General features: G+C 55.7%; 2 protein-coding genes across 6 annotated transcripts in view; both read left to right on the top strand.

Moving 5' to 3' along the window:
* The window catches only part of LOC120370684 (carboxyl-terminal PDZ ligand of neuronal nitric oxide synthase protein-like), a 174,216-nt gene extending 169,655 nt beyond the window's left edge, over positions 1 to 4,561 (top strand). For 4 of the 5 annotated variants that reach the window (XM_039485737.1, XM_039485739.1, XM_039485736.1 and 1 more), the window contains 2 exons: positions 1,625 to 1,940; positions 2,916 to 4,561. In XM_039485737.1, coding sequence (XP_039341671.1) covers positions 1,625 to 1,940; positions 2,916 to 3,429 — 830 coding nt within the window. In that variant the 3' untranslated portion in view covers positions 3,430 to 4,561. The remainder of the gene's footprint in view (positions 1 to 1,624; positions 1,941 to 2,915) is intronic. The other variant, XM_039485738.1, reaches the window with a different exon arrangement.
* Positions 4,562 to 13,175: 8,614 nt separating this feature from the next.
* UHMK1 (U2AF homology motif kinase 1) overlaps positions 13,176 to 14,537 on the top strand; it is a 42,416-nt gene continuing 41,054 nt past the window's right edge. Inside the window, exon 1 of the mRNA XM_039485742.1 lies at positions 13,176 to 13,427. Coding sequence (XP_039341676.1) covers positions 13,184 to 13,427 — 244 coding nt within the window. The 5' untranslated portion in view covers positions 13,176 to 13,183. The remainder of the gene's footprint in view (positions 13,428 to 14,537) is intronic.

Genomic DNA, 14,537 nt, shown 5'->3' with positions numbered 1-14,537 from the left:
GTCACCCAGGGGTTGGTGGCCAAGCTGGGAACAGAACACAGGCTGCATGACTTCCAGGCTAGCCCCTAGCTTGTGAAGCATGCTACCCCTCCCCGCAGCGAATGGAGGGGAGTGAAGAGTGTGTCTAGTGGCTGGCGCAGAGCTGAGTGCTGGGTCCCCTAGGCTCTGCCACTGACTCAACATTGGGCTTTGGGCAAGTCCTGAGGCCCACCCAGATTTTCACAAGTGGCCAGTGGTTTGGGGTGCTGCAGTGGAGTACTCCCAGGCTTTGTTCTGCGCAAGTGCCCCCCTGCCCAGCTTCTGTGGGCCTCTCAGTGCCACTGAGGAGTACAGCCTGGGTATCAAGTCTCCCTGCCTGTTCCTGACCCTGCTCATCCCTAGGGAACAAGCATCCTTAGCCAGTGTCCGGAGGCCCTCCAGGGGCCCAGCACCCCACCCCAGCAACCAGGGCCAGGCTGAGGGAACCGGAGAGCTTTCTGGGAACATCAGCCTCTCGGTGCCAGTCTAATGGGGTCTATCTCTAATGCCAGGCTCTTGTGGGCTGCTGGCATTCCCATTAGGGCCGTGCCCGGGGCAGTGGCTGCGGGAGCTGGAGAAGGGCCGAGCACCATGCAGGTCCACGCCATGGCTGCCTGTGGCAATGCCCAGCCCTGCCTGGCACAGTGCAGCCACCCTCTTGCCCACAGGCCCCACCAGTAACCCCAGCTGTGGGACCTGCTGCGCCAAGGAACCGAGCTGCATGTCCCCCAGTCCCCCGGCATGTCAGCACTGACACCAGGAGAATCACTACCCTTTTCTTTGCCTGGCCCATGGCTCATGCCCACCAGGCGGGTAAATCCTCCTGGGATTGGGGTGCCTGGCAGTGACACCAGTGCTCGAGCCAGTAGCAGGAGGCTCTGCAGCCTTGGGGCAGGGCCAGCCTCTTGGACTCGGGGCCTGCTGCTGGGCAGAGAGGCCTGAATGACAGGGAGGGGTGCAGAGCCCCGGGCTAGGGGGCAGTGGCTGTCATTGACATTAGGGCTCTGCCCTGTCATGTACTGGGCAGAAGCATTTGGAGCCTCTGGGCCCAGAGCAATGCACCTCTGTGTCTGGCAAGAGCCCCGTCTCGCTGGGAAGCCTGCATGTGCCAACCCCGTGCGTGCGCCACCCTCTGCCCATGTGCCAGCCCCTTCCGTGCACACCACCTCCCCATGTCAAGCCCTCCACACACACCACCCCTTGCCTGCATGCCAACCACTCCCTGCATGCCACCCCCTGCATGTGTGCCAACTGCTCCATGCGTGCCACCCACTACCCATATGTCATCCTCTGCCTGCATGCCAACCACTCCATGCATGCTGGCTGCTGCTCACATGCCACCTCCTCCACACTCATGCCAGCCCCTCCCTGCACACTGCCCATGTGCCACTTACTCCTCACAGGCCAACCATTCCATATGCACCACCCCCTGCCCGCGCACCACCCACTGCCTGCATGCCACCCCCTTCCTGCGCACCAGCCCCTCCGCACATGCCATCTCCTCCTCATACACCAGCCACTCCCCGTGCACCATGCGCTCGCCCCTCTGCCCAAGCACACCCTTCCTCTGCGCACCAACCCCTCCAACTCTTCTCTTCTCTTCCAGTTGACCAAAGCATGTTTGAGAATTCAAACACAGCCCCCACACCAAAGCTGCAACACAGCCAGTCTGTCTCCAAAGCCTCACTGGGGCCTCCCCCAGCAGCTCTGCCAGCCGCAGCTGAGGCTGGACTGCGGGTAGGGAGCAGCCAGCACCTTAAGAACCTGAGCAAGGCTGTTGGGGCCAAAGTCAACGACTTCCTGCGCCGGAAGGAGGCCGCCAGTCTGGGAGAGGTGGGAGTGACCGAGGTCAATGCCAGCGCGGGGGCCGAGCTGCCGGGCGGGATGCTCGCGCTGCTGGGGGACCAGGCCCACGATGCAGGGTGAGTCTCCCCTCAGGCGTTGGCTGACTGACTGCATGCTGACCCCTCCCCTCCCCCCCAGCTGGAGCACATGCTTGGACTGCAGGGCCATGCTGCAGCCGCGGCGCAACAGCCCTGGCTGGGGGATGCTGCGCAATGCTGCTCCCACCTCTCTGAGCCCCTCCTGTCCCGCTCTCCCCCTCCTGCATGCGCTGCCCTTCCCCTTCCAATGGCATCTGGGACAGGCTGGCTGCAGGAAGCTCTTCCTGCTGAAAGGGGGTGACTCATGGCCCAGCTTGGGACTCACTGCAATGTTCAAGGAGGAGGGGAGCTGCTGCACAAGGGCAGAGCTGTGTGAGGAAAGCTACAGGCTCCTGCCCTGCGGCCCAGGGCTGCTTTAGCCCCTTTCCCATGGACCCGTCCCTACATTGAAGCCCTGTCTCTCCAGTTGGAAGCGAGGGCTGTGCCCCTCTCTAGGGCCGGCAGCAGGAACTGACGCATCCCAAGACAGCAGGGAGGGATTTGAAGCAGTGGGTGGCCGCGGTGAATAAAAGCAGCCCTAGGAACTATTTGACCTACTGCATTACTTCTACACCAGTAGTTTCTGCTCCCAGAGCCTGCCTGTCCAAAGGGCCTTCACTGCAGCACCCTACAGATGGGAAACTGAGGTACAGAGTGGCTGAGTGACTTGCCCAAGGTCACACAGGGAATCTGTAGAAGAGCAAAGAATTGAACTCAGGTGTCCTAAGCTAGCACTCTCTCCTGGCCCTCTTTCCTCTCTGCCATTCAGTCTGTGCGGTCAGCACTCAGCACACACAAGTTGTCCTGCTGCTGGGAGTGTGCTTGTGTCCGTGTGAGCTGATACCATACTAATGCCTTAGACCCCATCAAGCTGGCTCAGCGCTTGGATGGGAGTGCATCCAGGGAACCCCCGGGCAACTGTCAGCGCTGTGTCGGGTGTTATTGTCGCTCACCGAAGGGCCATTGTGCTTTCAGGCATGTGCTGTTGGAAACCTTTCCCCGGCTCGACCCGCCGCCCCCGGCAGCCAAGAAGCGCACACCCCGGGCTTTGAAGACCCCTCTGGACATGCTGATCTCCTCCCAACCGGTGGTGAGCAGCCTGGAGTGCAGTGCCGAGGCGCTACCTGAGCAAGGCCAGGAACATCCCAAGCAGGCTGCCCAGGGGGAGCAGTGGAAGGTGGCATGGGACATGTCTCAGCCAGAGGGCAGTGCTGAGCTGGGTGCTCCTGGCACAGCGGTGCCAAACGGGGACGGGCCCTCGCACAGCAGGGTCCTCTCAGTGCCTGACCTCATCCATGAGGAGAACCTGGAGGGCAAACTCAAAGCTGCTGACCGGCGGGCAGCGTCTCCGCCCTGCCCAGAGAAACCCATCCTCAGACTCAGCTGCCTGCTAGAGTACCAGCCCACCGTGGGCGACGTCCAGCCTGTGGCACAGCCCTCCAGCCTAGAAAATGAGGGACCCCACCCAGACCTCCTGTCCTTTGAGTAGCAGCCCCCATGTCTCAGGGGAGTCAGCCACTTCCCCCCTCAAGAACACCCCTCCCCATCTGCTGCATTGTGCCCTGCAGGCGTGGAAGTCGGGGGCTGGGGGCATGCTGACTGCACTCTGGGGGCGCTCAGCAGTGACTTCTGTCCAGGGGGCTCAAAGAGAAGCCCAGCCCCTGCCCGCTTCTCCCCTCAAACAATGGCAGGGCGTGGGGGTGATTCTCGGGGCTGTCCACACAGTCACTGCCTACCCTCCCCCTGGGCCTTAGTGCAGGCTGTGCAAGTGAGCACTGCTCACCGAGGCCAGTCCTGCACAGGCACCCTGGGTGGAACTTCCATTCTCTCCCATCAGGGTCTCCAGCCATGCCCTGCACCCCCTGCTGCCCTCCTGTCCCGGTAGCTGTCTCACAAGCAGCCCTGAGGCTGATGGCAGGGGCAGGCCTTGTGCCATTTGCCACAGGTCCCTCTCGAGTCCCTCATACACAGTTCCTGCTCCTGTACTGGCCGGCGGCAGTGCCTGCATCTCCAGCAGCACCTTTCCCTGAGCTGTGCAGGGTGAGGGGCACTGGGCCTGGTCTCTCAGGGGGAAGCCAGTCTGCCCCTCACACACAGATTGCCCCACTCTAGGGCTCCCTCAGGCTGCTCTAGCCCCTCTGGGCCATACCCCATCTGCAGCAGGGGTTGGTCTCTGCTGGCGGCTGCGAGAAGGGAAATGACTTGATGATGGCTCACGTGCCTTGAAGGCCATGGCCCTGAGGCACAGCCCACAGGACTGGTGTCTCCCACCTGCACTGTAAAATGCCCAGCGGCTGTCAGGGCTGCCCAGAGGATTCAGGGGGCCTGGGGTCTTCGGCGGCAGGGAGCCCCCGCCACTGAATTGCCACCGAAGACCTGGAGCGAGTGAAGGACCCTGCTCGGAGGGCCCAAAAAAACTCTCGTGGGGGCCCCTGCAGGGCCCAGGGCCTGGGGCAAATTGCCCCACTTGCCCCCCACCCCACCCCACCCCGGGCAGCCCTGGCGGCTGTGCCAGCTGGGGCCACGCATGCTCTGTCAGCCGCAGAGGCAGGATCACTCAGGGGATTGGGGTGCGGGAGGGGGTGAGGGCTCCGGCTGGGGGTGTGGGCTCTCGGACAGAAACAGGGATGATGAGTTTGGGATGCTGGAGGGGGCTCTGGGCTGGGGGTGGGGCTGAGGGGTTTGGAGTGTTGGAGGGGGCTCCAGGCTGATGCAGGAGATTGGGGTTTTGGAGGGGGTACGGGCTCTAGGCTGGGGGTGCAGGATCTGGGATGGGGCCAGAAATGAGGGGTTCAGGGTGCAGGAGGGGGCTCTGGGCTGGGGCCGAGGGGTTCCGAGTGGGGGGTTGAGGGCTCCGGCTAGGGGTGCGGGCTCTGGGTGCAGCTGGGGATGAGGGATTGGGGTGCAGGAGGGGGCTCTGGGCAGGGCAGGGGGTTGGGATGCAGGAGGAGATGCAGAGTGCAGGCTCCAGGATGGAATTAGGGCATTAGAGGGGGTTCTGAACTGGGGCAGGGGTTTGGGGTGAGGGACGGGGGTTGAGGTGCGGACTCCAGCCCTAAATGGAGGGACAGCTATGGGGGCTCTGCACACGGCCCCTGCCTGCAGGCACTACCCCCACAGCTCCCATTACCCTCTGTTCCCAGCCAATGAGATCTGCAGAGCCGTCGCTCTGGGTGGGGTCCCTTTTCGACCAGGTATTCTGATCTGCCAAACAAAGGGGCCACTGCCCTTTCTGTACGCACATGCGCACATGCCTCTTCCATGTCTGTACCCGCTGCAGTGAGCAGGAGAGATCCCGACTGGATCCTTAAAGCCCTCAGGTGCCTTTGTCTTTCACAATAGTGCCTAGCAAGCAATCCCTGATTCTGGGGGGACGTAAAGCCAGGGAGAACAACCTCTATCTGCCACGCTGTATGGAGCTGGAACCAGCTAGGGGCATTGTAAGGAGCCAGAATCTTGGAAGCTAGTTGCCTGGGAGCTGGATGGGCTGGACCCTTTCCTGCTGAGAGGTTTGAGTTCCCTTCATGGGTCTGGCAGGTGGCAAGCAATGGTAGGGGAGGTTGGAGTTGGAGCTTACTCTAGGGCTTGCTGTTGCCTCTGGGGGTTGAGCACATGGAGCTGGCTTGAGAGCTCTGTATTTTATGACACGGCCAGCTCCAGTGGTGGAGCACAATATGCAGAAGTGTATCTGAGACTGGGGGCAAGGAAGTGTGCATATCACAGTGACGAGTGTGAGCCTCTCAGTGCGTCTCAAGGAAAGGAACTCCTCATCCCTAGGAAACGGGCTCTGGCCAGGTTCAGAGACAGAGAGCAAAAAATATAAGGTGGAAAATCCCCAAAGGCCAGATTCTTGGCTGGTGTGAACTGACATAACGCTGTTGGACTTAAGTGGAGCTCTGTTGATTCATTCTGGGTGGGGATTGCGCCCGAATCTTCAGGGAACGGAGGAGAGTGTACATTTCCCATCCCAGCTCCACTAGAGCCACCCATTGCAATGAAACTTTCCTGTTCACACCAGGGCTTAAATTCTCATAGAGTATTTCCCGGAGCCCCCCAGGCCTTCCCCAACATGCTATGAAAACTCCAGGGGGAGTGAAAATATTTACCAGAGCTCTGCTCCAGACAGCGCTGGCTGAATTTCAGCCCTGGTTCAGACCCATTGCCTTGCCTGCACTGAGGGAAATGCACAGTTCCATTGCTGAGATGATAGGAGGGGCAGGGGCAGAAGACCAGGCTTTTCAACTACTTTACAAATGAAGTTTTGTGGGTGGAGACAGTTTTGTACCATCCAAATCCACCTCATTGTCCTACTGATTAAATGAGGCCATGGCTATTGATGGGTCCTTTGGTTTGGGAAACAAACACTATGAGTAATGTACTAGCCAGGCTGAGTGCCAGCTGCTGGGAGGATGTCCTCTTGATCTTTAATTCCCAGGGAAAGGGACCATCTGAAAATGAATGATACATACAAAAGAGTCCAATGAGTGCTGCAATGTGCCAGATGATTTTTTATACAAAATGAACCATGTATATGTGTGTAGATTCTGTATATATCCAAAGCTACCACAAATAGAAATCTGTATAGAAGTATACAGTTTCTGTAAGCACCTATATAATGTATTACAGAAACACCAGAAAGTCCCTTTGTGTAATGAAGCAGTCTCCCACTGCACCAACGTTCTGAAAAGCCCAGATTTAGCTCACTGTGCTTGGAGAGCCTCTCTTTATATCGTTTAGGATGTGTAGGTATTCTGGAGGAAATACACAGATTGCACAATAAAAACTTTTTCTCCATTGTGATGACTTTTCTCAAGGATAGCTGAGTCCAGGGAAATGGGCTTGTTCTTCGAGATGTGTTGCTCATGTCAATTCCATGCTAGGTGTGCATGCACCCCGTGCACCGCTGCTGGAGATTTTTCCCCTTGTGGTATCCATAGGGCTGGCTCTGGAGACCCACACTCATGCACTGGTATAACGGGCGTTGCCAGCCCTGCGCCCACTCAGTTCCTTCTTGCTGCCTGTGATGGTGGCTGGAACATTGCTTTCGCTTCAGCAAACCTCTAGTGGTTTTTCCTGATTCTCGCTGTAAATCGTTGTTAGTAGTTGTTACAGTTTAGCGTAGGATCGTTTCTCATTGTTAGTTAGTCCCCTTACAGGACATTGTTCCTCAAGTTCTTGGTGGGTCACAAACACTATCAATTTATGGTGCTCTCAGAAGCCCCAAGAGTCTTCATGAAGTGTATGGCAGTGGTTGCTGCCTTCCTTAGACGCAGAGGAATACAGATTTTCCCATACTTCAATGACTGGCTGATAAAAGGCTGCTTGATGGACCAAGTTCAGAACAGCATCTCGGTGGCAATGACCACCTGCAGATCTCTGGGTCTTCTCATACATGAGCAAAAGTCTACATTGATCCCAGTACAAAGGATAGAATTTAAAGGAGCCATGCTCAAAGTCTCCCAAGCCCAGGCATTCCTCCCAGAAGCCAGGTTCAAAGCCATCACAGACTTGATCTCTGCTGTTAGCTCACCTGCTGATGACTGCCCAGGATGTCTGCAGCTTCTGGGCCACATGGCGGCACCTACTTATGTCGTGCAACACATGTGCCTGCACCTCAGACAGCTCCAGATGTGGCTTGCCTCAATCTGTTCACCAAGTTTGAGCCTCACTATCCCAAGGTCAATCCTAGCTTCCTGCTGTGGTGACTGGACCCAGTGTCAGTCCTCTCAGGTGTGCCCTTCAAGACCCCGCAGCCTGTGATAATGCTGCATGTCAGACCTGGGGTGGGGAGCCCACCTCAGCAACCTCAGGACTCAGAGTCTCTGGGCGAGAGACAAGATGCTTCTCCATATAAATGTGAAGGTGCTCAGGGCAATCCACTTGGTATGCGAGGTGTTCCTCCCCAAGCTTGCGGTGCAAGTGTTGACGGACAATACAGCAGCGATGTTTTATGTCAACAAGCAAGGAGGGGCCTGCTCCAGTGTCCTTTGTCAGGAAGCCCTCAGGCAAGGGAACTTCTGTGTGAAGCATTCTGTGACAGGTTTGGTCACAGGGATCCCCTTGGGACTGTCATCTGATGTGCGGAAATTACTTCTGAACCTGTTTTCCCTGCCAGCTTGGGACTCCAGAACCCTGCCTTGTTGAGCCAGACACGCTAGCCTGCTGCAACACAGACTCAGGGTCTGGACCACACCCCAAAGCTGCAGATTTTAAGCAAAAACAGCTTAGCAGGTTACTGCTCCAGCACCCAGACACCCAGTTCCCAATGAGATCCAAACCCCAAATAAATTGGTTTTACTCTGTATAACACTTATACAGGGTAAATTCATAAATTGTCCACCCTCTATAACACTGATAGAGAGATATGCACAGCTGTTTACTCCCCTGGGTATTAATCACTTACTCTGGGTTAATTAATAAACAAAGAGATTTTATTAAGTATAAAAAGTAGGATTTAAGTGGTTTCAAGTAATAACAGACAAAACAAAGTAAGTCACAAAGCAAAATAAAATGAAACATACTAGTGTAAGCCTAATACATAAAGAAACTGATTACAGGTAATATCTCACCCTCAGAGATGTTCCAATAAGCTTCTTTCACAGACTAGACTCCTTCTTAGTCTGGGCCCTGGTACAGTCCTTTCCCCAGTACAGGCTTTCTTAGTTCCAGCAGACATCTCAGGTGGTAAGCAGGGATTTTCTCATGACTGGAAGCCTCTTTTGTCCTGTTCCACCCCCTTTTATAGCTTTGGCACAAGGCGGGAGGTTTTGGTCTCTCTGGGTCCCCATCCCTCCTTCTAATTGGAAAAATACCAGATTTAAGATGGATTTCATTATCAGGTGACATGGTCACATGTCACTGTAAGACTTCTAGTCTCTATTCCCCATGGGCTGGCCCACATGTACACAGGAAGGCTTTCAAGTGACTAAGGCCATTTACAACTGATTGTTTCTGGAGCACCCTTAATGGCCTCCACTTAATATATTTACATCAGTGATACAAGTTTATATCTTATTCTCCTAACTCCAAATATAGAAATAATACATGCAAACAAATAAAATGAACACACTTAGTAAATTACAAGCTTTCTAATGACACCATACAAGGGGTATTTAGTGTAAAGCATATTCCAGTTATGTCATATTCATAAGAGTATTTCCATAAAGCATATAGAGTGCAACATCACACATTCCATCCACATAGAGGCCATACACCTCCCAGGGGAATCTGTTCTAGCAGATTGTCTCAGCAGGTCCTTTTCCTCTCACCACAAGTGGTCTCTCCACCTGAAGATAATCCCGCTGTTGGGGACTCCCCAGGTGGATCTGTTTGCCACAGAGGAGAACAAGAAGTGTCACCTCTTTTGCTTGAGACTCAGCCTGGGCAGGGGCGCGCTATCCAATGCCTTCCTCCATCCATGGTCAGATGGCCTGCTGTACGCTTTTCCACCAGTTCCTCTGGTTCACAAGGTGCTCTTGAAGATAAAAGCGGACAAGGCAAAGGTCATCCTGATCGCTCCGGCGTGGCCTTGCCAGCAATGGTTCAGCATGATCCTGGACCTTACAGTCGCAGTCCCATGGACTCTCCTACTCAGACCGGCCTTAATCTCACAGGATCAAGGATGGCACCTCCATCTGAACCTTGCAGGGCTGCTGCATGGCTGAATCTGGAGGGGTGAGTGTGCTCTGAGCAGGTGCAGCAGGTCGATAGGTAGTAGAAAACCCTGTATCAGGGCGACCTACTTAGCTAAGTGGAAACGCTTCTCGTGCTGGACAGTTGAGTGGGGTCTTTCTCCGATGCAGACATCATTGCAGTCCATCCTAGAGTACCTTCTCCAACTAAAGCTCCAAGGCCTGTCACTGTCATCTATAAAAGTCCACTTGGTGACAATATCAGTGTTCCATCCCCCGATCCATGGCAGGTTGGTCTTCACACAGGAAATGATGGGCAGATTTATCAAAGGGCTGGAAAGGCTCTATCTGCAGGTTTGTGCCCCGATCCCGATTTGAGACTTGCATCTGGTGCTGTCTAGGCTCACCAAACCACCTTTCGAGCCTTCGGCATCATGCTCCTTTCTGCTGCTCCCCTAGAAGGTCCCTTTCCTGGTGGCAATCACTCTGGCAAGAAGGGTTTCTGAGCTTCAGACTTTAATCTCTGAACCCCCTTATACCACCTTCAAGGACAAGGTCTGGTTGTGTCTCCACCCAGCCTTTTTGCCCAAGGTGGTGTGACAATTTCACATCAAACAGGCTATCTTTCTGCCAGTCTTCTGCCTGAAACCGCAGAAGTCAGAAGAAGAATGGTGTCTGCATTCTCTGGATGTAAGAAGGGCCCTAGCCTTTTATATTGACAGGACAAGACCCTGTCACAAATCAATACAGGTTTTTGTTGCAGTAGCGGACAGGATGAAGGGCTTTCCAGTGTCAGCCCAGAGGATCTCCTCCTGGATCACAGACTGTATCTGAGCCTGCTACAGAAAAAGGGGTCCCCGCCTCCGACCATTATAAAGACACATTCCACAAGAGCTCAGGCATCCTCAGTGGCCTTCCTGGCACGTATACCAATACAGGACATCTGTAGAGCCGCAACTTGGTCATCAGTGCATATGTTTGCATCGCACTACGCCATCACCCAACAGGCCAGAGATTATGCCAGATTCGTCAGAGCAGTGTTGCAAGCTGCACGTCTGTGAACTCGGAGCCCACCTCTAGGGTTCTGTTTGTGAGTCACCTAGCATGGAATCGATATGAGCAAGCACTCAAAGAAGAAAAAATGGTTACGTACCTCTCGTAACTGTTCTTCGAGATGTGTTGCTAATGTCCATTCCAAGACTCACCCTCCTACCTTGCCATTGGAGGTGGTGGCAAGAAGGAACTGAGAGGGCGCAGGGCTGGAGGTGCCCCTTATACTAATGCATGAGCGCAAGCCTCTAGGGGTTTGCCAAAACCAGCCCTATGGATACCCCTTGGGGAAAAATCTCCAGCAGCAGTGGAGCACTGCGCACACACTCAGCATGGAATCGACATGAGCAACACATCTAGAAGAACAATAGTTACGGAACGTAGGTAACTGTTTTTTACACACAAAACTGTGTTACTGACACAGATAGGAAGTGCCTGTGTAACCAATTGCCTGGACACTGATGGTGCTGGATATGCCCACTCCTTGCTCCAGAGAGAGGCGCATCACACTCTACACACACACACATCTCTGACAAGATGTCCTCTTGGGCGGGGGGAGGGGGAGAAATGCCTCAGATCCAGCTTTGCTGTTGAGTTCAAACCTGCATATGTGAGTGAGGGTGCGTAGATATGTCAGACTAACAACAACAGACCCTCACTGAGGCCTCAATCCCAAGCTTCACTTCACATGAGTTGCCCCATTGCCTTCAAATCCTGTGGGTGGTGTTGTGTTGGGGATGGGGGAATATACAGCAGCTCCCCAAACTCTCTCTGTCTCTCACACACAAGCAGATCACTAGCTTTCACCCAGTTCAGCAAAGTAGACAACTGCATGTTCAATAAGTATAGAATAGACAGTATTGCCAACCTGACCCATTTCAAAATAGTGAGTTGGGTACCAAAAAATCATGAGATTGGTTAAAAATTATGATATTTAAAAGAAATCATCAGTGTTGGGCTCTTTTTCTTGGTGTGAAGATTTCGGAGTCTTTAAGGATCGCTCAGGTCATGTTTTCAAACATTTCTCCACCACCTGGAAGGCTAGAAACTTATTTTTTAAATTAAAGTTGACACTCTCCCCTAATGACAGGCCTCCAGAACCTAAGGCCTTAAGAAACACAATTACCAGAATTGGTAACATAAGAGTCTCTGGAGGCACAGTGGATATGGGAATTACAGATGAGCATAGGGATGGATGAGAGCAAAAGGGTATTGGGGTTTATAGAAACCTATGGGTAGTGTAGCAGGTATGGGGGTTCTAGGGTGGCATAAGTGTAGGTGGGGTTATAGGATAGTGTGAGGTATAGGGACTTGAGGGGAGGTAGTATAAGATAGATATTGGGGTGCATAGCAAGTATGGGGCTTATGGGAAGTCTAGGGAATACAGAGGTTATAAGAGGTATAAAGGGAGACAGGAGCAATGGAGTATTGGGGTATATGGAGGCCAATGGGCATTATAGGGGATATAGAGACTGTTGGAGGTATCGGGGCTGTATTGAGGGATATAGGTGTGTACATGGACTTCAGGGTATGGAGGTATAGAATATTAGAGTTGGAAGAGATCTCAGGAGCTCATCTAGTCCAATCCCCAGCTCAAAACAGGACCAATCCCCAACTAAATCATCCCAGTCACGGCTTTGTCAAGATGGGCCTTAAAAACCTCTAAGGATGGAGATTTCACCACTTCCCTATGTAACCCATTCCAGTGCTTCACCCCCCTCATAGTGAAATAGAGTTTCCTAATATCCAACCTAGACCTCCCCCATTGCAACTTGAGACCATTGCTTCTTGTTCTGTCATCTGCCACCACTGAGAACAGCTGAGCTCTATCCTCTTTGTAACCCCCCTTCAGGTAGTTGAAGGCTGCTATGAAATCTGCAGACTAAATAACCCCCGTTTCCTCAGCCGCTCCTCGTAAGTCATGTGCCCCAGCCCCCTAATCATTTTCATTGCCCTCTGCTGGACTCTCTCCAATTTGTCCACATCCCTTCTGTAGTGAGGGGATCAAAACTGGACACAATACTCCAGGTGTGGCCTCACCAGTGCCGAATAGCGGGGAATAATCACTTCCCTCGATATGCTGGCAATGCTCCTACTAATGCAGCCCAATATGCCAGGGCTGGTGGAATTTATAGCAGGTTATGGAGTTATTAGGAGTATAGGGTCTGGTGGTGAGGGTGGCTGTAGAGTCAGGCAGGGGTCCATAGAGTGCATAGGGTCTGGTGGTGAGCCTATAGGAGGACCCAGTGGGGGGTGAAGAATAGGATCTGACAAGGGATATATAAGGTATATGGAGCCTGGTAGGAGAGCTACAGGATCTGGTGTTGGGGGTGTTTAGGGTCTATAAGGTCTGATGGGGTTATAGCGTCTGATGTGTGTATAGCACAAGCTGGAAGTCTATAGGGACTGGTGGGGGTGTATAGGGTCCAGTGAGAGGTACCGATAGGGCCTGAGAGGGGGGCTGGGCAGTGGGGGCGGAGTCAGAGGGGCGGGGCCAGGGAGGCAGGGGCGGTCCGTTGGCGGGGGCCGAGCTCCGGCTTGGTCCCGGCGGGCGCTGAGGCGATGGCCGGGGCCCCGCTGCTGGAGGCGCTGGGCCGCCTGTGGCAGGTGCAGGCCCAGCTCGGCAGCGGCGCCTCCGCCTCCGTGTTCCGCGTGCGCTGCTGCGGGGACTCGCACGCTCCGCTCGGCGCCGTCAAGGAGTTCGTGCCCCCGGCGCGGTCCGGGCCTGCCGCCCGCAGCGCCCCGGAGTACGGCTTCGGCAAGGAGCGCGCCGCGCTGGAGCAGCTGCGGGGCCACCGCAACATCGGTAACGGGACCCCCCCACCCCGCCCCCCCGGCACCATCGGTAACGGGACCCCCCCGCCCCCTCCCCGGCACCATCGGTAACGGGACCCCCCCGCCCCCTCCCCGGCACCATCGGTAACGGGACCCCCCTCCCGGCACCATCGGTAACGGGACCCCCCGCCCTCCCCGGCACCATCGGTAACGGGACCCCCTCCCCCTCCCCGGCACCATCGGTAACGGGACCCCCCCGCCCCCTCCCCCTCCCCGGCACCATCGGTAACGGGACCCCCCCGCCCCCTCCCCCTCCCCGGCAACATCGGTAACGGACCCCCGCCCCTCACCCCCGGCACCATCGGTAACGGGACCCCTCACCCCGGCACCATCGGTAACGGGACCCCTCACCCCGCAACATCGGTAACGGGACCCCCGCCCCTCCCCGGCAACATCGGTAACGGACCCCCGCCCCTCCCCAGCAACATCGGTAACGGGACCCCCACCTCCCGGCAACATCGGTAACGGGACCCCCGCCCCTCCCCGGCAACATCGGTAACGGACCCCCGCCCCTCCCGGCAACATCGGTAACGGGACCCCCACCCTGCCCCGGCAACATCGGTAACGGACCCCCACCCTGCCCCCGGCAACATCGGTAACGGGACCCCTCACCCCCGCAACATCGGTAGCGGGACCCCCGCACCATCGGTAACGGACCCCCGTATCCTCCCCGGCACCATCGGTAGCGGCCCCACCCGCCCCGGCACCATCGGTAGCGGCCCCCGCCCCGGCACCATCGGTGGACCCCGGCACCATCGGTAGCGGGACCCCGGCACCATCGGTAGCGGGATCCCCTGTACCCCGGCACCATCGGTAACGGACCCCCTGCCCCCGGCAACATCGGTAGCGGGACCCTCCCGGCAACATCGGTAACGGACCCCCGCCCTCCCGGCAACATCAGTAGCAGGACCCTCCCGGCAACATCGGTAACGGGACCCCCGCACACCCGCCCCAGCAACATTGGTAACGGACCCCACCCCACCCGGCAACACTGGTAATGAGACCCCCTCCAACAACATTGGTAACGGACCCCCGGCAACATCGATAACGGGACTCCCTACCCCTACCCTGACAATAGTGG

This window comes from Mauremys reevesii, linkage group 8 (assembly GCF_016161935.1).
Source record: "Mauremys reevesii isolate NIE-2019 linkage group 8, ASM1616193v1, whole genome shotgun sequence".
Taxonomy (NCBI): Eukaryota; Metazoa; Chordata; order Testudines; family Geoemydidae; genus Mauremys; species Mauremys reevesii.
Note: the sequence above shows the minus strand (reverse complement) of the source record. Positions and strands in the feature narration are given on the sequence as shown.